Consider the following 15,790-nt stretch of genomic DNA (forward strand, 5'->3'; position numbering starts at 1 on the left):
AAGCCTAAGGACCCAGGTTCGATCTCCCAGTACCCACATAAGCCAGATGCACATGGTAGTGCGTGTGTCTAGAGTTCTTTGCAAAAGTTGGAAGCCCTGACAAGCCCATTCTGTCTCTCTCTCTCTCTCTCTCTTTGAAATAAATAAAAAAAAAAAATAACAGATGAGTGATGGAGAAGGGAACCCCAATGTTCTCTGTTCTCCCACACAGAAGGCACATGCATCTGCACACACACGTGCATACACACACACACACACAAATTGGCTCATTGCTCACGAGTGTGAGGAAGTGGACAACGGGTTATGGATGTGTGCTGCTCGCCAGGCACTGGGAAAGTGTTTACACACGCGCTGTCTTACTCATCCTTATGAACCATCAGGTGGAGAGGGGACAGGGAGGATTTGAGGGGCTCAGTGGCCTCGGCTGTCATAGTTAGGCTTTCTTTCACTGGGTCACACCAAGGCTGTCCCCCCATGTTGCTTGGGTGACAGAAGTCAGCTGACCAGGCCGTTGTGTTTATGGAGTATGCTTAGATATCTCCAGCAAGCAGCCGAGATGGAACGGAAGAAAGATGGATTTCCTATCAGTTAACACCGAGTCGCCACCAATCCCAGTTTTCTTGCAGTTTCTTGATTTGTGCATCCCCAGCAAAGCATTTTCTACCAGCTGAAGTGGCCCAGTCAGTCCAGGGAAACACGTTACATGAGTCGGCCAGTGACTGTGTTTCCTGGGGCAAGACCAGGCATCATCCACCCCCTTGCAACTACTTTTTGCTAAGTTCTGTGAAAATGGAGGCCCTAGCGCGCCCATTCTCTATCTGCCTCTTTCTGTCACTCTCAAATAAATAAATAAAAATAAAAATTTTAATTTATTTATTTAAGTGAGAAGGGAGGGAGCAAATGGGTGCACCAGGGCCTCTAGCCACTGCAAAAAAAAAAAAAACAAAACTCCAGACACATGCACCACTATATACTTCTGGTTTATGTGGGTTCTGGGGAAGCGAACCTGGGTCCTCAGGCTTTGCAGGCAAGTGCCTTAATGACTAAGCCATCTCTCCAGCCCATTTTTAAACTTTTTTTTTTTGCACAAATGTATTTCAATCTCTTCTTTAAAATATCTGGAATATTCTGGGTCAATCCAAAGTTTACTTTTGGGGAAGAAGGAGGAAGGGGAGAGGCTTAATCAAAACTATTTGTATGGGCTGCCGGGTGTGGTGTCGCACACCTTTAATCCCAATGCTTGGGAGGGAGAGGTAGGAGGATGAGGATCTCTGAGAGTTCGAGGCCACCCTGAGACTACATAGTGAATTCCAGGACAGCTTGAGCTAAAGTGAACCCCTACCTCAAAAACAAAAAGAAGGGAAAAAAATAACTGTGTGTATGGGCTGAAGAGATGACTCAGCGGTTAAGACGCTTGCCTGCAAAGCTAATGATCTGAGTTCAATTCCCTAGTATTATGTAAAGCCAGGTGCACAAAGTGGTGCATGCATCTGGAGTTCATTTGCAGCGGCTTGAGGCCCTGACATGCCCATTTTCTCTCTCTCTCTCTCTCTGCCAGGCATGGTGGCACATGCCTTTAATCTCAGCACTAGGGAGGCAGAAGTAGGAGGATCGCTGTGAGTTTGAGGCCAGCCTGAGACTCCATAATGAATTCCAAGTCAGCCTGGGCTAGAATGAGACCCTACCTCAAAAAACAACCAACCTCCCTGCCACAAAAAGTTATGTGTGGGGATAAATTAATAAAAGCATCCATTCATTCATTAAAGCCTTCACTTGTAAACCCCTCCGCTCCTCTCTGCCTTCCACAAGCAACTACTGTTCTAACACTAATAAATGCCTAATGCACCATGGACAGCACACAACAGCATGTTGTGTTACGAACACTTGATAATAAATGTAATATATAATCGATTTGTTCACTCAGCTAAATATTTTTATGTGTTTGTGTGAGCTCACGGGGTTATGACTGACTTAGCTCGGTTGAAATTTGAGTTTCCGTCTTATGAATAGACTTGGTTCTACTTGTCTAGTCTCCTGACTGGACAGTTCGAGTCATTCTGATCTTACAATTCACTAAACTTCTTTATGGAGCTGGGAGTGGTGGTGCATGCCTTTCATCCCAGCCCTCGGGAGCCTGAGGTAGGAGAGTCGCTGTGAACTCAAAGCCAGCCTCAGACTACACATAGTGAATTCCAGGCCAGCCTGGGCTAGATTGAGATCCTACCTCAAAAATTTAAAACTAGGGCTGGAGAGATGGTTTAGCAGTTAAAGCCCTTGCCTGCAAAACCTAATGACCATAGTTTACCTCCTCAGTACCCATGTAAAGCCAGATGTACAAAGTGGCACATGCATCTGGATTCCATTTGCATTGGCTGGAGGCCCTGGTGTGCCCATTCTCTCTGTCTCTCTTCTGTATGTGTCTACTTGCGTGTGTGTGTGTGATATTTTTTTTTAAAGGGACTGGAGAGATGGCTTAGCGGTTAAGGTGCTTGCCTGCAAAGCCTAACAACCCAGGTTCAATTCCTTAATTCCCACGTAAAAGCCATATGCACAAAGTGGCGTATACATTTGGAGTTCATTTGCAGTGGCTAGAGGCCCTGCCATGCCCATTATCTAGCTATCTCCTTGCAAATAAATAAATAAAATACTTCTTAAAAATAAAGTAAATACTGTAAGGAACGTCTCTTGGTATGTCCCTTTGTTCGTGATGAGTACGCTAATTACTTTTCCCGGTGCTTTGAAAAAAATAGCGGTCAAGAACTTAAGGGAGGAAGAGTGTATGTTGGCTTCCAGTTCAAGAGGACACAGCCGGGCTGGAGAGATGGCTTAGTGGTTAAGCGCTTGCCTGTGAAGCCTAAGGACCCCGGTTCGAGGCTCAGTTCCCCAGGTCCCACGTTAGCCAGATGCACAAGGGGGCGCTCGCGTCTGGAGTTCGTTTGCAGAGGCTGGAAGCCCTGGCGCGCCCATTCTCTCTCTCTCCCTCTATCTTTCTTTCTCTCTGTGTCTGTTGCTCTCAAATAAATAAATAAAAAATTAAAAAAAAAAAAAAGAGGACACAGCCCATCACAGTGGGGAAGGCATGATCCCAGGAGAGGGGCCAGCTGGTCACATTGCACATTTCAGAAAGCTGAAAGCCAACAGGAAGTGGGGCCCAGCTACAAAACCTCAAGGTGGGTCCACAGTGACCCACTTCCTGCTCCAAGGCTCCATCTTCTAAAGGTTCCGCAGCCTTCCCAAATAGTGCCACCACCTGTAGACCAGAACACACAAACACACAAGCCAACAAGAGTCATTTCACATTTAAACCATAACAAGTATGAGTTTTTCTGTAAGATAAGTAAGTAGAAATACTGAATATGCTGGCAGTTATTCTTAACTGCTTTAACCCAAGAAGTGTCTGCATATAGTTTTAAATTCATGTAATTCTACAAAGGGATGGCCACATGAGAAACAGCAGTCCCCCCTGGCCACCACCTTTGCTTTCTGCCCAGGGCAGTGACTCAATTTGTGCTGAATTTCCTTGGCACTTGCTTCCAAGTTCCTAAATGACACGTTTATATTGCTGCTTCTTGGTGTTTTTTGTTTTGTTTTGTTGTTTCTGTTTCAGACATGATCACTGGGCTGGTGAAATGCAAAATAGGATTTATTTTTATGTATTTAGATGAGATAGGGTGAATGAATGGACACCCCAGGGCCTTCTGCCGCTGCAAATGAGCCCCGACACATGCACCACTTTGTGCATCTGGCTTCGCCTGGGTACTGGGGAATTGAACCCAGGGCTGTCAGGCTTTGCAGGCAGCTGCGTTTAAAGACCAAGTTCTCTCTCTAGCATGCAAGAACTTAGTTGTCTGTATTGGGGTGTAGCCCAGTGGTGGAGTGCTTGCATAGTTGCATAATGTGAGCAAAGGGTCTGGGAGCCTGTAGTAACACACACACATTATATCTGTATGACTGGAATAAGCATAGGGGCATGTGCCTGTAATCCCAGCGCTTGGAAAGTAGAGGCAAGAGGCAGGTCAGGAGTTCAAGGCCAGCCTCAATTATATAGTGAATTTGAGACCAGCTAGGTTACATGAGACCCTGCCTCAAAAAAAAAAAATCACATAAATAAGAAGTTCTGGGGCTGGAGAGAGGGCTTAGTGGTTAAGCACCTGCCTGTGAAGCCTAAGGACCCCAGTTTGAAGCTCGATTCCCCAGGACCCACATTAGCCAGATGAATAAGGAGGCACACGCGTCTGGAGTTTGTTTGCAGTGGCTGGAGGCCCTGGCGCGCCCATTCTCTCTCTGTGTGTCCTCCTTTCTGTCTGTCACTCTCAAATAAATAAATAAAAATTAAAAACAAATGAGAAGTTCTGGAGCTGGAGAGATGGCTTAGCAGTTAAGGCACTTGCCTGAAAAGCCTAAAGACCCAGGTTTGATTCTCCAGTACCCATATAAGCCAGATGTACAAGATGGGACATGCATCTGGAGTTCATTTGCAGTGGCTAGAAGCCCTGACACATCCATTCTCACTCTCTCTGCCTCTCTCTCATTCTCTCTCTCAAATAAATGTAACATTTTAAAAAAAGAATTAAGTTCTCCTCTCTCACCTTCACTCTCATCACACACATGCAAGCGTTCTCCTCACATCCTCCCACTATCAAGAAATCACAGTCAAGCCGGGCATGGTGGCGCACGCCTTTAATCCCAGCACTGGGAGGCAGAGGTAGGAGGATCGCTGTTGAGCTTGAGGCCATCCTGAGACTACATAGTGAATTCCAGGTCAGCCTGAGCTAGAGTGAAACCCTACCTCAAAAAAACAAAAAAGAAAGAAATCACAGTCTCAACTTAATTCATGAATGGGATTTGCCTTCTTGTAGCTGTTCAAACACCTTGCCCAGAGATGTGGTTTTATTGTATACGCAAAAAATTATTTTTCCTTCTGCTGTGCCAGTCCTTGAGATGGGGTCTCTCTGGGTAAGTCCTGTGGGTGGCAGACTCGGATGGTATCTCCTTGCTCCTTGTCCAGTGCGGGAGAGCTGGACCTCACAGCCTCGTGACAGGAAGAGACGTACAGCAATGCAGAGGGCTTAGTGGTTTGTATAGTATATGGAAACATCCCAGAACCTTCTCTGGGTCACTCAGCTCCCTCCAGGCTCTGAAAGATTTGTTCTCTTCGTCTGTACTTAGTTCCTGTCTACCATCACCTGACCAGGACCCTGGCAGTGTACATGTGGTAGTAATTCACCAAATGGCTGTTCCTGGCCTGGTTCTGTGTGTGTGTGTGTGTGTGTGTGTGTGTGAAGCTGGCATCTGTAGCTGCTTTTCTTCTTTCTTTCAGAAGGGTCAAAAAGGACTGTGTTGTGAGACGTTTTGGCATGTGTATATGTGCAGGTGCAGGTGTGTGTGCGTGCGTGCATGCGTGTGTGTGTGTGCAGGCCAGAGATGAACATCAGGTGTCTTATTCAGTTGTCCTCCGCTTTATGCTTTGAGACAGGGTCTCACTGAACCTGGAACTCACTAATTCCACTAAACAAGCTAGCCAGCAAGCCCCAGGGATCCCCATTTCCCCAGCACTGGGGTTACAGGCACGTGCCACCACTCCCAGCTTTTACGTGGGTTCTGAGGACCCAAACTTGAGTCCTCATAAGCGGTGAGTGCTTTACCTACTGCTGAGCTCTTTCCCCAGCACCTACAATGTGAATTTCTTACTTTTATCATACAAGCCATGCAGCTTCCCAGTGTGTTGTGGTTTAATGTGAAACGTCCCACATCCGCTCATGTGTGGAAATACTTGGTCCCCATCTAGCGATGAGGCTTGCGGCAGGGGCCACTGGAGGAAGTGGGTCACTTTCACTTGTCCTTGAGGTTTCTTAGCACAGCCCTGCTTTTCCTGTCCTCTCTCTCTTCGCTCCCTGATTGGGGACACCACGTGACCAGCTGCCTCACACTTCTTGCTCACGCCTTCTCCATCATGATGGACTGTATCACCTCCAACTGTGAGCCAAGATAAGCCCCTCCGCCTTTAGGTTGTTTAAGAAGAGCTGTACACGGTGAGAAGTCTAAACAGGAGCTGGAGAGATAGGACCTAAGGGGTCCTGAGACCACCTGAGTTCGAATCTCCAGCACCCACAAATGCAGCTGGGAGTGGCTACCTGCCTCTGTGATGCTGGTCCTGGAGGGGAAAAGAGACCCAGGAATTACCAGAACTCATGAAAAAGTGACAAGTTCTGGGGTCAGTAAGAGACATCGGCTCAAATAAGAACGGGTAGGAGAGCAGTGGGCCACTGGGCCACTGCAGCAGGCACACCTCACCACAGGCTGGCACATGGGGTGCCACGAGGGCACACACATATGCATACACCATATACACACACACACACTCAGGGCTAGAGAGATGGCTTAGCAGTTAAGGCGCTTGCCTGCGAAGCCTAAGGATCCATGTTCTACTCCCCAGATCCCACGCAAGCGCAATGTTGCACATGACCGCTAGGTGGCGCAAGCACCTGGCGTTTGATTGCAGTGGCTGAGGCTATGGTACGCCAGTTCTCTCTCTCTCTGCTCTAAAACTTTAAAAAGGGGGCTGGAGAGATGGCTTAGCAGTCAAGGTGTTTGCCTGCAAAGCCAAAGGACCCAGGTTCAGCTCCCCAGGACCCATGTGAGCCAGAATCACAAGGGGGTGCATGCACCTGGAGTTCATGTGCAGTGGCTAGAGGCCCTGGTATGCCCATTTTCTATCTTGTCTCTTTCTCTCTCCTTCTCTGTCTTCTCTCTCTCTCAAATAAATAAATGAAAAAATTAAAAATAATATAAAATTTAAAAAAAGATTAAACAGGAAGATCAGTGGACGGACTGAGGGTACACGACCTCCTCTGTCACCCAGCCCAGCCGCTTCAGCCTGCTCAGAGGCAGAACTTTTGCTAGCTTCCATGGCCTTGACCAAACTGCCTGATCTTAGCATGGGCCTCTGTTTTCTCAGCTATGAAAATGGGAAAATAACCGTGCTCACCTCACAGACCTTGGGGGGGTTAAACCTGCTGTACTTGTAAAGCAGAGCAGAGGAAGCACATGGCTGCTGTTGGGTTAACATCTGTGTTATGTGACCAGCAGTGTGTTCTACAGCTGTCACAGCAGCAGGTCTTACCCTCGGCAGGACAGTGAGATCAACCTGGGGGATCTTAAACTTTTTAAAATAAGTTGCTTATTTATTTGTGAGAGAAAGAGAGGCAGATAGAGAGAGGGAATGGGCACGCAGGGCCTCCAGCCCCACTCCAAACAAACTCCAGGTGTATATATACCAGCCTGTGCATCTATCTGGCTTATGTGGGAACTGGGGAATCGAACCTGGGTCCTTAGGCTTTACAGGCAGTGCCTAGCACTACCTTCCCAAGACCCTCATAAACAGGAGGAAAAGATGATGGCATCAAAATAAAGAGAGCCGGGCATGGTGGCGCACGCCTTTAATCTCAGCACTAGGGAGGCAGAGGTGGGAGGATCACTGTGAGTTCGAGGCCACCCTGAGACTACATAGTGAATTCCAGGTCAGCCTGAGCCAGCATGAGACCCTACCTCGAAAACCAAAATAAATAAACAAAAATAAAAGAGAGCTGGGCGTGGTGGCGCACGCCTTTAATCCCAGCCCTCGGGAGGCAGAGGTAGGAGGATCGCCGTGAGTTCGAGGCCACCCTGAGACTCCATAGTGAATTCCAGGTCAGCCTGGGCCAGAGTGAGACCCTACCTTGAAAAACCAAATAAAATAAACAAAAATAAAAATAAGAGAGAGGGAAGATGATATCATAGAGTGTGAACTTGTGTAGGGGAAGTGGGGGAGGGGAGGGAATTATCATGGTTTATTTAAGTATGGAAGCTGTTAATAAAAAATAAAATCAAGCTGGGCGTGGTGGTGCACACCTTTAATCCCAGTACTCGGGAGGCAGAGGTAGGCGGATTGCTGTGAGTTCAAGACCGCCCTGAGACTACATAGTGAATTTCAGGTCAGCCTGGGCTAGAGCAAGACCCTATCTTGAAAAAAAAAGACGAAAAACCGTAGAGAACGTGAACCAGACAAAAACAGACCTCTTGGTCAGGTTTGGCTGGGGGACTGAAGTATACTGTCCTCTGGGATGTGTCGTCCCCAGGGGAAAAGCCTTGAAACTCACTATGTAGTCTCAGGATGGCCTCGAACTCATGACAATCCTCCTACCTATGCCTCCCAAGCCCCCCTCCAAAGTTTCATGGAAAGACTACTCCAGACATAGGTGGACAGTAATGCAGCTGGATTAGTTAATTTTCTCATCGCTGTGGTGAAATTCCCGACAAAAGCGACTGAAGGAAGGCAGGTCGGTCGTGACTCGTGGTTTGAAAGTACAGACCATCGCAGCCGCAGAAGGGTGAGGCCAATGGTCACATGGTGTCCGCAGTCAGGAAGCAGAGAGGTGAATGCCGGTGCTCAGCCCACTTCTTCCTTTTTATTCAGTCCAGGACCCAAGGGTGGGTCTTCCATAAGAACCTTCTGAAATCATCCTCACAGACGAGCCCAAAGATGAGTCTCCCAGGAACTCCTAAATTCAGTCAAGTTGACCATGGAGATGGACGGTTTACATATGAGGGAGCAAACTCGGTCATGGCACAATTTGGATCCACACTTTACACTGGCATGCAGTCCCTGAGCACTGTTTCTTCTTTTTTTTTTTTTTTCGAGATAGGGTCTCACTCTAGCCCAGGCTGACCTGGAATTCACTATGGAGTCTCAGGGTGGCCTCGAGCTCACGGCGATCCTCCTACCTCTGCCTCCCGAGTGCTGGGATTAAAGGCGTGCGCCACCACACCCGGCCTGTTTCTTCTTTTTAAAAACCCCCACACATACTAAATGTCGCCACCACAGCTAGTCAAACAAGGGGCCCGTGAGAGTGGAAGACAGCAGTCATCTTTGCTCACTGAGGTTAAAGTTCCAGTACTTCCCCTAACCTGATATTAACATGTGACCGTGTGGACACCTCACCTCTGTGCCTTGGAGACTGCTTGTAGCTGTCGCTCTTGAGTGATGACATTTCATAATGGCTGTCTAGCTCCCCTGGCGTGAACACACAGCAGTGGGATTGTGTTTGTGAATTGGTTGTTTAGCTAAATGATATTTTATTTATTTATTTATTTTTATTGGAGAGAGAGGGAGGGAGGGAGGAGGGATACCCCAGGGCCTCTTGCCACTGCAGATGAACTCCAGACACATGTGCCACTTTGCGCATCTGTCTTCGTGTGGGGACTGGGGAATAGAACTGAGGCCACCAGGCTTTACAAGTTAAGTGCCTTTAACCGCTGTTTCATCTCTCCAGCCCTGATATTTTTAAACACCAGTAAAAGTAAGGCAACATCCACAGAGATAAGTGGAATGAGGTCCATGTCTGGTCACTCGCTGTGGTCCATGAGTAATCTCGGCTACTTTCCTTACAGTCTGCAGATCTCCCTCAAAGCCATGTGCTAGAGGGCACTCCTAAGCACCCACACTCCGATGCAGCTGTGTCCATAAGAAGTGTCTTTGAAAATAAAATAAGTGTCTTTGCACATCTGGAGTGTTTGAGGCGAGACTTAAACATGAAGAAAGCACACACAATCTGGGTGCTGTGGCACACACCTTTAATCCCAGCACTTGGGAGACAGAGGTAGGAGGATTGCCATGAGTCCAAGGCCACCCTGAGATTACATAATGAGTTTCAAATCAACCTGGGATAGAGCAAGAGCCTACCTCAAAAAACCAAAACCAAGCCAGGCGTGGTAGCACACGCCTTTAATCCCAGCACTCAGGAGGCAGAGATAGGAGGGTAGCTATGAGTTCAAGACCACCCTGAGACTACAGAATGAATTCCAGGTCAGCCTGAGCTAGAGTGAGACCCTACCTCCAAAAAAAAAGAAAAAAAAGGAAAGAAAGCAGACACAGTGGGTGACCAGCCAAAGCAAGCTCAGAGGCTGGGCACCACTCTCACCCTGGTGGCACACAGGTTCTGAGCCACGCAAGAGCCTTGTGGAGGAGGACGGGCCAAGCCGCTTCCAGAGCAGGGAGAGGAGAGAGAGGCCAGGATCCAAAGGCCACACTTGCATAGGACTGTCCCTTCTCTTTCCACAGGACACCACGACCTCAGTGCGCATCGGCCTGATGATGGAGGAGATGATCTTCAACCTCGCGGACACGCACCTGTTCTTCAACGACCTGGAGGTTTGCTGGGCTCAGTTAACCCTTGATGTGTCTGTCGGTCACCTGCGTGTAATGGGGAGGTGAACAGTATGGTGTCTGCTGTCTCCTCCCTCCAGCTTCTTTAAAAAATTACTTTTTCCCTTTTTTTTCGAAGTTTTTATTTATTTATTTAAGAGTGACAGACAGAGAGAGAAAGAGGTAGAGAGAGAGAGAGAGAGTGAGTGTGCCAGGGCCTCCAGCCACTGCATACAAATTCCAGACGCATGCGCCCCTTGTGGATCTTGCTAACGTGGGTCCTGGGGAATCGAGCGTCGAACCGGGGTCCTTAGGCTTCACAGGCAAGCACTTAATGGCTAAGCCATCCCTCCAGCCCAAATTCTTTTTCTTTTAAAGACTTCAAAGGTTTGTTGGCAAGACCTAGGTAGGTACACAGCGTAGTCAGCGGAGGTGACTGGGGTGTGGGCTCATCTTACTGGCTTTTCCGTGTCCTTTCTAGGCTCCAGTCCCCTCCACAGGCAGTTCCATTAATCCAATGGAGACTGTGCTGTTCTTTCTCTTGGAAGTTGCTGTTTGATAAGCTTATTAAAGCAAATTAGTGCGAATCCTCCGGGGTCAGTAATGATTAGCAATAGGATCAGGGCAGAAACTCTTAAAAACAGCTTCTGTTCCTCTAAAATCATATTAGAGAGAGAGAAGGAATATGCTTATTATAGTGTATCCTGAACCCCTAAGCAAGATGCAAGGGGAGATAGGGAAAAAGAGGGAGGACAGCTTCAGAAACAAATTTAATTCATGTGACAAAGCCTATGTCAAAAAATGAGAATTATAAATGAAAAAATATTTTTGAATATGTATTTAATTTAGTGAAAGAGAAAGAGGCAGAAAGAGAGAGAGAATGGGCGCACCAGGGCCTTCAGCCACTGCAAACGAACTCCAGATTCATGTGCCACCTTGTGCATCTGGCTTACGTGGGAACTAGGGAATCAAACCTGGGTCCTTTGGCTTTACCAGCAAATGCCTTACCCACTAAGCCATCTCCCCAGCCCCCAAAATATTTATTAAATAGAACTACTAAAGCAAAAGCAAGCCAGGCATGGTGGCGCACACCTTTAATCCCAGCCACTTAGGAGGCAGAGGTAGGAGGATCACCATGAGTTCAAGGCCACCCTGAGACTACATAGTGAATTCCAGGTCATCCTGAGCTAGAGTGAAACCCTACCTCGAATATATATTTTAAAAGTATGTATAGTTTATTTTTTAAAGTGTTTTAAGAAAAAAAAAAAAAAGATAATTGGTTATTGGTCCTTTTCAGTGAATGTCCCGGAGTAGATTCTGTTCTTGCCTGTCTCTCCCATAGGACGTCAGTTTAATGAAAGCAGGGACACTCTGTGTGACTCTCCTTAAGTCCCTGAGAAACACCTAGCCAAATCCATAAATTCGCTGTTTATGACAGTGACGAGGGATGGTCAGTTTTAGAGCCAGTGGCGGGCAGGATGGCAGCAAGGGGTGGGGAAGGGTGGTCCAAGGAACCTTTTATTATTTATTTATTTATTTATTTATTTATTTATTTATTTATTTATTTTGGCTTTTCAAGACAGGGTTTCACTCTAGTCCAGGCTGACCTGGAATTCACTATGTAGTCTCAGGGTGGCCTCGAACTCACAGCAATCCTCCTACCTCTGCCTCCCGAGTGCTGGTATTAAAGGCGTGCTCCAACATGCCCGGTCCCAAGGAACCTTTTAAGGAATGAAGTGAAAAGGGGGCCAAGGAGATCAGGGGAGGTGGGCAGCAAACGCCAAGGTCCTGGGGTGAAGAGTGAGAAGTAATCAAGCGAGAGGAAAGGCCGTCGCGGCTACGTGCCTGAGCGGGGCCTGCAGGAGAGTCATCTTGGAGACCAGAGTCCACTCTAAGGGCTGCACTCGGCATAGGACGAGGGGACAGTGGGCAGGAAGAGGCCCTCCTCTGTGGTTTGTGTGTTAAAGAGACGGACCACTCTGGCTGCTGGATGGAAAGTGGGCAATGGGAAGCAAAGCCTGCCGCAAGTGCACAGGGAAAGGAAGATGGGTTCGGAGCCAGGCAGAGAGATGTGGCCCCCGATGGGGCGAGACCAATGGAGGGTGCGGGGTGACAGAGGCAGCCACCCTGAGGAGCGTGGGCCCTGTACTGACGCAAGAAAGGCAGGAGGCTATGCAGCTGCACGGAGGGCCTCCTTCTGTCTGGGGCACACATACTTGGGGACATCAAGAACCCCAGTGAAAAGCCGGGCGTGGTGGCACACGCCTTTGATCCCAGCACTCGGGAAGCAGAGGTAGGAGGATCGCCGTGAGTTCGAGGCCACCCTGAGACTACATAGTGAATTCCAGGTCAGCCTGAGCCAGAGTGAGACCCTACCTCAAAAAAAAAAGAACCCCAGTAAAGACAACGGTGGGCAGATGTCAGAGCGTACGTAATGGAAAGTTCAAGGGAGACAGATAGGCTCTGTCCGTCTTGGCGGCACCAGGGACTCAGAGCCAGGCACCCTGCAGGATTCGCTGTGGGCTTTGGATGAATCTTCAGAGTCCCCATCCTGTATCACAGTCACATCTCACGGCGGGGGTCGGGGGGAATCTCACATGCCAGCTGGAGCTGCTCAGGGAAGGCAGTTTGTTTTTCATTCCCTGACATTTGCTCCAGAAAAACGCCCCCCCTGTGCCAGGTACCCCAGGGCATCTGGACAGAATTGGAACCATGTCACTGAGGGAGTGGGTAAAGCTGGCACCAGTGAAAACAAACACACCGCTAGCTGGGCAGGGACGGGTCACCAGGACAGCCTGCACTGGGACCTGGAGGGCAGCGGGCTGGCTGCCCTCAGCTGCAGACAGAGACTCGGTCCTGCAGAGCTGATCCCTGGCCAAGCCCGCCTCAGGGTTGTAGGTCCAGCAACTCAGAGAAGAAGGCAGTGCCCTCCAGAAAGTGGCCTTCAACAGTGGCACATGTCACACCGTCCCAGAAGGAGGGCTTTGGAAATACCAGTAGGGTAGGGAGAGGAGGTTGTCCCAAGGCCTCTGGCTTCACTTGTTTGCAGCAAGGGTCCTTCTTGCCTGGTTGGCAACTGCTCTTCAATGGTGGTATCTGGATAGCCATGGCTCAGCCCAGGCTTTCATGTTGTCCCCTGTTCTGTGCAGCCTCGGTCAGTGAAGTAACTGTCAGTGGCTTGAGAGGAGAACACCCAGGGAGAGGGACTGTGGGCTCACAGAGGCGAAGAGCCCAGGGAGAGCTGGAGGAGCAGGCTGGAGGCTCTAGGAGGATGGTGAGGTTTGATAGCCAGGAGAGCTGTCCCAACCAGCAGCTGCGGATGAGACTGAAGCCCTCTCAGAATTCACACAACATCTCAGTATTGTGTACGTGAAACAAGATGGCCAGGAATCAGACATCATCACGCCCTCTTGCCCCATGAGGGAATGAACCACTGAACCACACACAAGGGATCTGGATACGTTTGTAGAAAGAAGGACAAGGGTGATGATGTGGGTGGACCAAGGGCAGACACAGAGAGGAAGAATATACCTTCATACCTCTGGTAGGCACCGTGAGCTTCCTGTGTGCCATCCCTGCATTGAAGAATTCACCCATACTCCTTCATATAACCCTACATCAGGCACAGAAGGCAGGCACTATTGGGTGTCCCCATTGTAGAGATGTGCAAACTGAGGCACCAAAAGAGTCACTTGTTCCTCAGCAGCCCACCCTGCAAAGGAGATGAATTTTTAAAAATATTTTATTTACTTATTGGGGGGCAGGTAGGGAGAGAGAAGGGGCACTCCAGGGCCTCTAGCAACTGCAAACAAACTCCAGACACATGCGCCACCTTGTGCATCTGGCTTTTACGTGTGTATTGAGAAATTGAACCTGGGTCCTTTGGCTGTGCAGGCAAGTGCCCTAACCACTAAACCATTTCTCCAGCCTGAGATGGATTTCATTCATACACACACACACACACACACACACGCATTTATTTATTTGCATTTATGTGTGTGTGCACACACACACTCATGTGTAAGTATAGGCACTCCAGGACCTCTTGCCACTTAAATGAATGCCAGATGCTAATGCCATTTCTTTTATTTATTTATTCATTTATTTTGGTTTTTGATGTAGTCTCAGGGTGGCCTCGAACTCACGGTAATCCTCCTACCTCTGCCTCCCGAGTGCTGGGATTAAAGGTGTGTACCACCACGCCCAGCTGGCCACTTTATTTTTCTTTTTTTTTTTTAAAGACAGAGAAAGGGAGGGAGGGAGGAAGAGAGAGAGAGAGAGAGAGAGAGAGAATGGACACGTCAGGGCCTATAGCCACTGCAAACGAACTCCAGATGCATGCGCCCCCTTGTGCATCTGGCTAACATGGGACCTGGAGAAACAAACCTGGGTCCTAAGGCTTTGCAGGCATGCACTTTAGCCGCTATGCCATCTCTCCAGCCCCTAATGCCACTTTTTGCATCTGGCTTTACTCAGGTGCTGGGGCTTTGAACTTAGGCTGCGGGCTTTGTGAGCATATGCCTTTAACCACTGAGCCATCTCCCCGGTCCCAGAAGATGGTTTTCTAATCTCCATTTTGCAAATGAAGAAGCGGAGGCCCAGGGAGGCCCCTTCCTCAGGGTCTCACAGCGGGTAGACGGAGGGGAGCCGTGCGCTCAGCGCTGCTTCTGAGCGAGGTCGTTTATGGGGTGAAGCGGGAAGGGAGAAGGAATACCGATGGGCAGAGATGGTGAACATGACACTCAGAAGCAAGACGAAGCTAAGACTTTAAAAAAAAAATTTTTAGGGCTGGAGAGATGGCTTAGCGGTTAAGTGCTTGCCTGTGAAGCCTAAGGATCCCGGTTCGAGGCTCGGTTCCCCAGGTCCCACGTTAGCCAGATGCACAAGAGGGCGCACGCGTCTGGAGTTCATCTGCAGAGGCTGGAAGCCCTGGCGCGCCCATTCTCTCTCTCTCCCTCTACCTGTCTTTCTCTCTGTGTCTGTCGCTCTCAAATAAATAAATAAAATTTAAAAAAAAAAATTTTTAGGGCTGGAGAGATGGCTTAGCAGTTAAGCGCTTGCCTGTGAAGCCTAAGGACCCCGGTTCGAGGCTCGGTTCCCCAGGTCCCACGTTAGCCAGATGCACAAGGGGGCGCACGTGTCTGGAGTTCGTTTGCAGAGGCTGGAAGCCCTGGCGCGCCCATTCTCTCTCTCTCCCTCTATCTGTCTTTCTCCCTGTGTCTGTCACTCTCAAAAATAAATAAATAAATGAACAAAAAGTTTAAAAAAAATTTTTTTTAATTTTTATTTGTTTTATTTGAGAGTGAAAGGGGGGGGAGAGAGAGAATGGGTGTACCAGGGCTTCCAGCCACTGCAAACGAACTGCAGACACATGCATCATCTTGTGCATCTGGCTTATGTGGGTACTGGGGAATCGAACCTGGGTCCTTTGGCTTTGAAGGCAAGCGCCTTAACTGCTAAGCCATCTCTCTAGCCCAAAGCTAAGATTTTGACAAGTGTCCCTGCAGGGATTCAGGAGTGGCCAGTCTGGCGGGCCAAGAGGGGCCAGGCATGCCTTTCCAGATGCCCCCAGAGTTTTGGAGGGAGCATGCCATGCCAAAGGGTGTC

General features: G+C 48.7%; 1 protein-coding gene across 2 annotated transcripts in view; it reads left to right on the plus strand.

Moving 5' to 3' along the window:
- The window catches only part of Eya2 (EYA transcriptional coactivator and phosphatase 2), a 207,859-nt gene that overhangs the window by 172,996 nt on the left and 19,073 nt on the right, over positions 1 to 15,790 (plus strand). For both annotated transcript variants that reach the window (XM_045157600.1, XM_045157599.1), the window contains exon 10: positions 10,100 to 10,189. In XM_045157600.1, coding sequence (XP_045013535.1) covers positions 10,100 to 10,189 — 90 coding nt within the window. The remainder of the gene's footprint in view (positions 1 to 10,099; positions 10,190 to 15,790) is intronic.

The sequence above is a fragment of the Jaculus jaculus genome, chromosome 8 (genome assembly GCF_020740685.1).
Source record: "Jaculus jaculus isolate mJacJac1 chromosome 8, mJacJac1.mat.Y.cur, whole genome shotgun sequence".
NCBI classification, from domain to species: Eukaryota; Metazoa; Chordata; class Mammalia; order Rodentia; family Dipodidae; genus Jaculus; species Jaculus jaculus.